This window comes from Rattus rattus, chromosome 2 (genome assembly GCF_011064425.1).
Source record: "Rattus rattus isolate New Zealand chromosome 2, Rrattus_CSIRO_v1, whole genome shotgun sequence".
In the NCBI taxonomy this organism is placed as follows: domain Eukaryota; kingdom Metazoa; phylum Chordata; class Mammalia; order Rodentia; family Muridae; genus Rattus; species Rattus rattus.
In genome coordinates this window covers 8,691,207-8,701,676 of record NC_046155.1, presented here as the reverse complement: position 1 = coordinate 8,701,676, position 10,470 = coordinate 8,691,207, and the positions used below count along the sequence as shown (strand labels likewise).

Below are 10,470 nucleotides of genomic sequence, written 5' to 3'. Positions count from 1 at the left end.
TTTGTTGGAGTTTGGGAGTGCTCCTTCTATTTCTGTTTTTTGTTTTAATAGTTTAAAGAAATTGGGTGTAGATCATCACTGAAAGAATTCCGCTGTGAATCCATGTGAGCCTGGACCATATTTTTCAGCTGGAATGTTTTTTTTTTTGTTTTTTTTTTCCATTTTTTTTTTTATTAACTTGAATATTTCTTATATACATTTGAGTGTTATTCCCTTTCCGGTTTCCGGGCAAACATCCCTCCCCCTCCCCTTCCTTATGGGTGTTCCCTCTCCACCCTCCCCCTATTGCTGCCCTCCCCCAACTGTCTAGTTCACTGGGGGTTCAGTCTTAGCAGGACCCAGGGCTTCCCCTTCCACTCGTGCTCTTACTAGGATATTCATTGCTACCTATGAGGTCAGAATCCAGGGTCAGTCCATGTATAGTCTTTAGGTAGTGGCTTAGTCCCTGGAAGCTCTGGTTGCTTGGCATTGTTGTACATATGGGGTCTCGAGCCCCTTCAAGCTCTTCCAGTTCTTTCTCTGATTCCTTCAACGGGGGTCCTATTCTCAGTTCAGTTGGAATGTTTTTTATTACTGTTTCAAGCCCCTCCTTTGTATTGGGTCTGTCTAGATCGATGACTCCTTCTTGGTTTTTAGCTTAATGGAGTATTGGTTTTGAAAGCAATACCTTATAATATTCTAATAATATAATATCCCTGCTTATTCCTGAGTCTGCTAACTTAGGTCCTCTTTCTTTTAATTCCTTGAAAAATGGCCTATGAATCTTGTTTATCTTCTCAAAATACATGCTCAAATTCATTGATTCTTTTTATTGTTATCTTTGTTTCTATTTCATTGGTTTACACTCTGATTTTTATTATTTCTTGCCAACAACTGGGTTTGGATTTGGTTTGTTCTTGTTTCTCCAAATATTTGAGTGACATCATTAAATTATTTATTTATAATCTATTTTATTTTATTTTACCGTAGGCACCTAGAGATCACTCAGTACTGAGTTGTTCAATCTCCATGAGTTTGTGTATTTACTAGAGACCTGTTTTCTGTCAGTTTTTAGTTATATTACACTGTGGTCAGATAGGAAACAAGGAGTCGTTTCATTCCTTTTGAATTTGTAAAGATTTATTTTGTGTCCCAGGGTGTGGTCTATTTTGGTCCCTGTGCTTCTGAGTAAAATGTGTATCCTTCAATGTTTGGCTACAGTATTCTTTAGCTATCTGTTAAGTCCCTTTGACATGTGAGGTCACTTATTCCTGATATTTCTCTGTTTATTTTTTGTTCAGATGATGGAGAAGTGGGTTATTTTTGAAATCATCTACTATTAATGTGTTGATGTTAATCTGTGCCTTTAAATCCAGTTGTATGTTTTTCATGAAATTGGGTGTCCCAGAGTTTGGTGCACATGTGTTTAGGATAGTAAAGTCTTCTTGGTTAATTGTTACCTTGATTAGGATTAAGTATCTCTCTATTTCTTCTGCTTATATTTAGTTTGAATTCTATTTTATCAGATTGTGATGTCTGCTTGCTTCCTGATCTCATTTTACTGGAATCGTTTTTCTAGCCATTTACATTAAGGTGGTACCTATCCTTAAAGCTAAGGTGTGTTCTTGTAGAAAACAGAGTGATGGATTTTGTTTCTTGATCCATTCACTCAGCCTGTGACTTTTGATTGGAGAATTGAGGCCTTTGGTACTTAAAGCTCCTATTGAAATGTTTTTGATTGCTGGCATGTTGTTGATGTTTGGTGGCATTGTTTGGGTTCCCACCCAAAGTGGTACTTTGTGGTTTGGGTTGTTTTGTTTTCTTTTTTGTCTTTGTTTTCTTGATTTCGATTTGGGGTTTTGGTTGTTGTTTTGGTTTGTCTTGGTTTGGTTTGGTTTGGTTTTTGGGTTTGTTTTAATTTTTGGTTTGGGGTTTGGTTTGGTTTGGTTTTTGAGTCAAGGTCTCTATGTAGGTCTAGCTGTCCTGGAACTCACTATGTAGCACAGACTGGCCTGAACCCACAAAGATCCACCTGCCACTACCTCCTGGATGCTGAAATTACACTTATGCACCATGATGCCTGGTGTTACTTTGTGTTCACATGAGAGAATTTGTATAGAGGAAAGGGAAGTAGAAATGATGTGATTATAGTATAATCCCAAAATAAATGAAATAATCAAAAATGTTGTTATATTAATTTATAGTTGAGAGTTGCCTCTTGTCAAGCCAAATGCAATCACTGGAATTTTGAAAAAGTAGCACAGTTTATTGTTGATTTTCAGGTATGTGTTACCTTCAAAGAGATGTCTTTTATTTTATATGTAAAGAAGTATTGGGCTGGAGATGGCTCAGTGGTTAAGAGCACTGACTGTTCTTCCAGAGATCCTGATTTCAAATCCTAGCAACCACACGGTGGCTTGCAACCATCTATGATGGAATCTGATGCCCTCTTCTGGTGTGTCTGGTGAAGACAACTACAGTGTACTTATATATAATAAACAAATCATTTTTTAAAAAAAGAAAGAAGTGTTGTTTCCCCCATATATTCTAGTAAACACATCATCACAGAGCCTTCAGAGTCAGACATTCAAACCTATGAACCTATAGTCACCATTTAAAAAGTGTACCTTTTCTAAGCCGTGGATTCGATTCTCTGAGATTGTAGCAAAGGACGAAAATGTCTACCAGAATGAGACACCAACATTGAGAAATGGCTTTCACTGATGAGTTACTTTTTCTGTGGAAAAGATGATACACAAGGGACATCAGTTTCTATTTGGGTGAGAGGTAGCTCTTTATTCTGATAAAGTAAATGTAAAATATCAACACCTTTTTGCTGTGATAAAGTCCTCTGACAAAAGCAACTTTACTGGGGTTGGGGATTTAGCTCAGTGTAGAGCACTTGCCTAGTAAGCACAAGGCCTTGGGTTCGGTTCTCAGCTCTGGGGGGGGAAAAAAAGCAACTTACTTCATCTCACAGTTCCAGGGGAGCTATCATAATGGGGAAGTCACATTACTGGATCTTGAGGCAGCCATTCACATTACATCTGTAGTAAAGAAGCAATGAGCCACAGGTGAGCACATACATGCTTAAATCAGATCCCTTTCTCCACACACTTTAGGACTCCTAGACTATGGCCTAGTCTTTCCACCTGTGCCGGTTAGCTTTTGTCAACTTGACATAAACTAGAGTCAGATGGAAAGGGGGACTTCAATCAGGGAAGACTGTGGACATGTGTATGGAGTATTTTCCTTTTTATTGAAAATGGATTTTTCACAAATGATTATATCCATTTCCCTTTCCTCCACTCCTCCCAGTTCCTCCCCTCCTCACCTCTCTTCCAGAGCCACTCCCTTTCTGTCTCTCATTAGAAAAGAGCAGGCTGGATGGAGAGATGGATCGGAGGTGTAGTGCACTTGCTGTTCTTGCAGAAGACCTGGCTTCAGTTCCCAGCACCCACATGATAGCTTGCAACCACCTGGAACTCCAGTTCTAGGGCACCCAGCACTCTCTGTTGGCCTCTATGGACACCTGCATGGCACGGAACACAAGCGTGCAGGCACATAGAAACTCACAGATATAAAATAATACGACATGTTCTCATAGCCAGAAGTCTCATAAAATACTGAGCTAGTATTTATGACTTATACACCGAGGACCTGGCATATAGTATAGATCAGGCTCTGTGAGCTCATGTGCACCTTGCTTAGTTGACTCAGAAGGCCTTGTTCTCCTGGTGTCCTCCGTCCCCCCTGACTCTTACACTCTTCCCACCTCCTGTTTCCCCTGAGATCCGAGGGGAGGGATTTGGTGGAAACCTCCAATGTAGACTCTCTCTCCACATAATGTCTGGCTGTGGATCTTTGCATCCGTTTCCATCTGCTGCAGGAGGAAGCCTCTCTAATGAGGACTGGATAAGGCATGGATCTATGAACTATAAATATAGCAGAATATCTTTTGGAATTGTTTTATTGGTTTGGTTTGGTTTGGTTTGGTTTGGTTCGGTTTGGTTTGGTTTGGTTTGGTTTGATTCGGTTTTTTGACCAGTAGTGTTTTGCTTTACCTTAGGTTCTTAGGCTATCTAGTCTCTGGTTCTTGGTTACCCAAGCAGTGTCACATATGGGTTCCTTATTGCAAAATGGGCCTTAAGTCAAACCAGACGTTAGTTGGTTACTCCCACAAATTCTGTGCCACCACTGCATGGTGCCCTGGTGCAATGGTGGCACAAATGTTGTAGGAGCAACCAACCACTATCTAACTGGACTTAAAGCCCACTCTTTAAGATGGAACCCATGCCTGACACTGCCTAGGTGGCCAAGAACCTGAGACTATACAGGCAGTGGAATGAGGGGAAAACCAAATACTATTGTTCTGCTAAAGGAACATAGCAATAAGATGACTCCTAATGACATCTGTGTACCCACAGATCAATATTTCAATCAGCTATCATCAGAGAAGCTGTCTCTAGCAAGAAACAGAAATTAATACAGAGTCCTGCAGCTGGATAGTGTGCAGAGAGTGAGAAAGACTGTAACACACAGTCTTAAATGGTACATCTTCATCAAACCTGTCCTCTCAGGGCTCAGGGAGAAGCAACAGAAATATTTTTAAGAGCCAGAGGGGGGTGGGTGATACCAAGGAAATACAATAAGACTGATACACATATATAAACTCACAGAGACTGTAGCAGTGTCACAGTATGCCTGAGACCTACACAGGTCCATGCCAGCCTGGATCTTGGGACTGAGAAGGGGAAGTGGACATGAGCTCCTATCTCTAACCAAGAAGCTATCTCCAACTGACACCCACTTGCAAAGGAAAACTTAGTTTCTCCAATGAAATCTCCCTGGGTATACAAACCACACTTAAGGGCCAGCCCCATAACTAAATACCCAACACACACACACACACACACACACACACACACACACACACACACACAGAGAGAGAGAGAGAGACAGACAGACAGACACACAGACACACAGACACACAGACGCACAGACAGATGCACAGACACACATACACAGACACACACACTATCTCAATGTATTTTTGAAGATTTTTCATCTCATATTGCTATGTTTGGCCATTTTTTTACCTTACTGGTTTTTTGCTTGTATACTATAGGTTTCTATTTTCATTTTTATGGGTTTTGTTTGTGTTGGGGGCTGATTCTGTGTTAATATGTATTTCTAGTGTTTTTTCTTTAGGGTGTGTGTGTGTGTGTGTGTGTGTGTGTGTGTATTATTATGATTTTTCATTGGCCTGTTTTCTTTTGTTATTTTTTACCTTTTTATTGATTCTTTATGAATTTCACATCATGCACCCCAGTCACATTTATCTCTCTGTCCCTTCATATTCATCCTCTACCCTTGCAACTTCCCCTGCAAAAGAAAAACAAAATCAAACAAAAAGTCTCATGGAGGGGAGGGAGGCAGGCCTGACACCCCAGCATAGGAGGATACTAGAGGGGTGAGGCAGGAGTGGGTGAGTGGATGGAGGAGCACCCTCATAGAGGCAAAGGGGTGGGGGGAAGGGGGTGGGATGGGGCTTTATGAAAAGGTAGGTGGGAAGAAGGATATCATTTAAAATGATTAATAAAGAATAAATCTCACCATGGAAGAGGCTGCAGTGTTTCACACAATATATGTCTATCATTTTGTCCACATATCTTTCCTTGCAAATGTTCATTGTAGTGAGTCATTGGTCTGGTTCAAGGCCTTGACTTCTTTCTGCTGCACTATCAATACTGGATCCTCACTGGTTCTCCTCTCAGATATCCTGTTGTTGCCCTGTGTCATGGAGATCCTGCTGCAGCTTTGGATCTGCAGGACCAGCCCTTTCACATGCTCCAGCTGATCCTAGATGATACAGATGTTGGGGTGGGCCAACCCAAAGTCCTGGATCTGGGCCTGGAAGGTAGCTGAGTTTCTGGGCCTTGTAGCACTGCCCTGGCTAGCTCTCCCAATGCTGCACCTGCATCAGCTCCCCTGTTCCCCTGCTCCCCTCCCCCTACCCCCTGTTTTCCTGCTCCCCTGCCCTCTGGGCTGGCTCATCTGTGCCTTCAACACCAGGGCCATCTCTACTGTGCTGCCCAGGCAAGGTGCAGGGCCTGCTCTACCAAGTGCTGCAGCGATGATGGGGGCAATTCTCCCACTCTTATGACCTCAGAGCCAGCTCACTAACCTGCCACAGGCGGCAAGGGTTGAGGAGGAAGAAGGTCATGTCTCCTTCACCCATACCACCCCGTGGCAGATGAGGGGCAGAGCCAGTTCTCCTGTGCTCATGCCCTTGGTACTAGCTCACACCCTTGGGGCATCCTCATGCCCTTGGGGCCAGCTCACCTATACCCTTCCACCAAAGTCAGCTCTACACTGCTGCCCAGGTGAAGGTCATAGCCATTTGTCCTGAGTGTGGTGGCTGGTAAAGGGGTGGGCGGGGGTTGGGGGGAACCCAACACAGTGCCTCAGGTGGCAGTACAGACCAGGGGCATCTGCATGGCCTTTGGTGGTAACATAGGCTTGGGATATCAACACAGTCCCTGGCTGCTACAGGACCAGGACCCAAACATGCACCAGCAGCAGAATGGGCCTTGATATCCTCATGGCCTCAAGTGACAGCAAATGTCACTTAGATCAGCATGTCCTGCCTCGGCAGCACAGCCCTCAGACATCCACATGGTCTCCGGTGGCAGACCAGAGCACAAGCATCCAACTGACCTTTGGTGGTAACTCAGGCCACAGACATCAACATAGACCTCAGCTGCAGCAGGACCACAGACCCAGACATGGCCCTTGGCAGCAGCCCAGGTCAGGACCTCACAATAGCCTCCTCATATCAGCCTCTTCCTCACCACTGTAGAGCTGACTCTTCAGCGTCACCTTTCTCCACAGCGTATGCACACTTGGCTTCGCTTTCTCGTCCATCTCTCCACCACATGCTCCACCTTTCCCATCACACACTAGCCGGTCACAATGGCACCCGTGGCAGGTGCTTGGGGATCTTTCTTCTAGCCTCCCTGGGCCACCATGGCCCACTTATTTGTTTTCTACAAAGAAAAAGAAGGCATGGAGTTGGAAGGATTGATGCGTAGGGGGAGTCTGAGAGAAGGCAATGGAGAAACTATGATGTGGATACTGTGTGAAAGGTTCTTTTCAATTGAGAACAGAATACAGATTGTTGCTGCTTTTGTGCTCGGTGATCCCTGTTGCTTTTGGACACGGGTTAGGAAGTTTGTTCTGGGGCCAGATCTTCGTATGGTTTGGCTAATATTTGTTCTGGTTGTTTATTCTGAGCTGGTTGTTGGAGTGCCGCCTGCTTTGTTTGCGGGACATTTGGACAGGGTGTTTATTTTGGCCTGCTCTCAAAGCATGGGCCCAGAGTCTTCACGTATTTGTTGGCGCTCAGCCGTTTCCGCAGCCACTTTCTCCTACTTTTCTATTTCCTCTCCTGCTGATTGTAGTGTCGTTCATTCTTTTTACAGTAGAAGTCGTATGAGTGTCTGATCACAAAGATCCCAAAGTTCACTGCCATTGTTCCTACAGCCAAACCTGGTGGAGGTAATTATCACCTTGGCAGAATCACCTGGGAGACGGGCCTTCGGGCATTCCCGTGAGACTTCCTTGATTATGTCACATCTATATGGGAAGACCCACCTTACTTGTAGGCATGATTACTTCCTGGGCAAGGGTTCATGGACTGTATACAATGGAGATCATGAGCTAGCACCAGCATGCATGCATTCATTGCTCTCTTCTCTTGACTCCAGACACAATATGAACAGCTGCTTCCAGCTCCTGCTGCCTTGACATCAACCATGATGGATGGCCTGCATTGTGAACTACAATAAAGCCTCCCCTCCTTAGGTAACTTTCATCAGGGTGTTGTGTCACAGCCACGGATACAGAAAAATAAGCAGCACGCACCATTCTTAGCGGGAAAGCATGGCGCGCTACCTTGATCTTGTGTTTGAAGGCGTCTTAGTGATTCCGCTGGGAAGACAAACACAGCAGACTGACTGTGAGCCTTGTCATGTTCCTGAGAACGCGCAGAAGATACACAGCAGTAGGAACTGGCCTGTGAGGAGTGATGTTAAGGTTTATCTTGGCTGGAGCCCAGCGGCGGGTGTGAGAGTCGGTGTTGTGAGTGGCTTCCAGGATCCTGCGATCCAGAGAAGCCAGGGTCTGAGCGGCTCCTCCAGAGTTACTGATCTATGAAATGGCAGAGAATGGAACAAATTGTGACCAGAGACATGGAGCAGTGAGTAAGGAACAGCATAAAGGGAGTTTCACAGACCCCTCTTCAGTCCATGAGAAGAGGAGAAGGGATCGGGAAGAAAGACAGAATGTCGTCCTGTGGAGACAGCCGCTCATTACCTTGCAGTATTTCTCTCTGGAAACTCTTGTAGTTTTGAAGGAATGGACCTCAAAATTGTGGCATCGTCAAAGCATGGTGGTGTCCTTTTTCCTGCTGCTTGCTGCGCTTGTAGCTACGTATTATGTGGAAGGAGCACGCCAGCAGTATGTGTAGCAGATAGAGAAGTAGTTTCTTTTATATGCCTGCTGGATAGGCCTGGGGAGTCTGTCCTCCGCTGGTCTCGGAACAGGATTCCTGCTTTATCTGGGCCCACATATAGCTTCAGTTACATTAGCTGCTTATGAATGCAATTCGGTTAATTTCCCCGAGCCACCCTATCCTGACCAGATTATCTGCCCAGACGAAGAAGGCACTGAAGGAGCCATATCTTTGTGGAGTATCATCTCAAGAGTTAGAATTGAAGCCTGCATGTGGGGCACTGGGACAGCCACTGGGGAGCTGCCTCTGTATTTCATGACCAGGGCAGCTCCCCTCTCAGGTGCTGAACCAGATGATGAAGAGTATCAGGAATTTGAAGAAATGCTGGAACACGCAGAGACTGCACAAGACTTTGCATCACGAGCTAAACTGGTGGTTCAAAAACTAGTACAGAAAGTTGGATTTTTTGGAATTTTGGCCTGTGCTTCTATTCCAAATGCCCTGTTTGACCTGTCTGGAATAACATGTGGACACTTCCTTGTACCTTTTTGGACCTTCTTTGGTGCAACCCTGATTGGAAAAGCAATCATTAAAATGCATATCCAGAAAATCTTTGTTATAGTAACTTTCAGCAAGCACATCGTGGAGCAGATGGTGGCTTTCATTGGGGCTGTACCCAGCATAGGTCCGTCTCTGCAGAGGCCTTTTCAGAAATACCTGGAGGCCCAGCTACAGAAGCTCCATCACAGAAGCGAGGCAGGCACAGCGCAGGGAGAAAACTGGTTATCCTGGACGTTTGAGAAGCTGGTCGTTGCCACGGTGTGTTACTTTATCCTGTCTATCATTAACTCCATGGTGCAGAGCTATGCCAAACGAATCCAGCAGCGCTTGAACTCAGAGGAGAAAACTAAATAAGCAGAGAGTTTTTATCTGCAGAAGTTAGCGTGGTGGAGCCCGCCTTACATCGGGAGGGCTCTCACCAGGAAGGAAGATCCCCATTTCCAACCTGTACTGATTTTTAAAACATTTCTCCCTGAAAGCAGTTTAGTCCACATTTTACACTGACATACTCTTGCTTTCTTTGTTAAGGTAAGGTCTCCACCCTCGATTCAATCCATTGTATTCCTTAGGGTGGATATGATGTTCTGCTGCAAACTTAACAAAACTGGCCTTCTGATACTTTCACAGGGCCACATGGTCCAACTGGAGAACTTCGGCCACACAGAACCTTCTGACATATGTTAAATATGCCAGGCTTTTCAGGCTTGTCACAAATGATTGGTTTTTCTAAGTCACCAAATGTATATAAGTATTATATATATATATATATATATATATATATATATATATATATATATATATATATTGGATAGCAGTCTTGCATGGCTATCATGGAACAATGTAATGTGCCTTCCTTTCCCACCCTCAAAAAGGCCATTTTATGATGCATTGCACACCCTCTGGGGAAATTGATCTTTAAATTTTGAGACAGTATAAGGAAAATCTGGTTGGTGTCTCACAAATGAGTACGCCATTTTTTATTCTGTATATTTAGAATGAAGTCGTAAAAAACTTTATAAAAACACTTTTGATCATTCCAAAAAAAAAAAAAAAAAAAAAAAAAAAAAAGAATCTTAACAGCACCAGTGGAAGGGGAAGCCCTTGGTCCTGCCAAGACTGAACCCCCAGTGAACGTGATTGTTGAGGGGAGGGCGGTAATGGGGGGAGGATGGGGAGGGGAACACCGATAGAGAAGGGGAGGGGGAAGGGTTAGGGGGATGTTGGCCTGGAAACCGGGAAAGGGAATAACAATCAAAATGTAAGTAAGAAATACCCAAGTTAATAAAGATGGAAAAAAAAACAAAAATAAAAGATTTATCTTAACATTAACTTCCTCTTCCATCGTTTAAATCTTTTAAGATTGTGTTGACCTTGAGCTATAAAACCTTAAGTGATAAACTCTGAGATTAATATCT

The 10,470-nt window shown here is 43.9% G+C and overlaps 1 protein-coding gene across 1 annotated transcript; it reads left to right on the top strand.

Moving 5' to 3' along the window:
• Positions 1-8,089: 8,089 nt before the first annotated feature.
• LOC116890902 (vacuole membrane protein 1-like) lies at positions 8,090-9,605 on the top strand. The gene has a single exon (XM_032891523.1). The coding sequence runs from the start codon at positions 8,765-8,767 to the stop codon at positions 9,407-9,409; it is 645 nt and encodes a 214-aa protein (XP_032747414.1). The 5' UTR covers positions 8,090-8,764; the 3' UTR covers positions 9,410-9,605.
• The last annotated feature ends 865 nt before the right edge of the window (positions 9,606-10,470 follow it).

What these genes read in the sequence shown, in the direction of transcription:
- LOC116890902 (XM_032891523.1), top strand. Translation starts at nt 8,765, where the DNA reads ATGTGGGGCACTGGGACAGCCACTGGGGAGCTGCCTCTGTATTTCATG.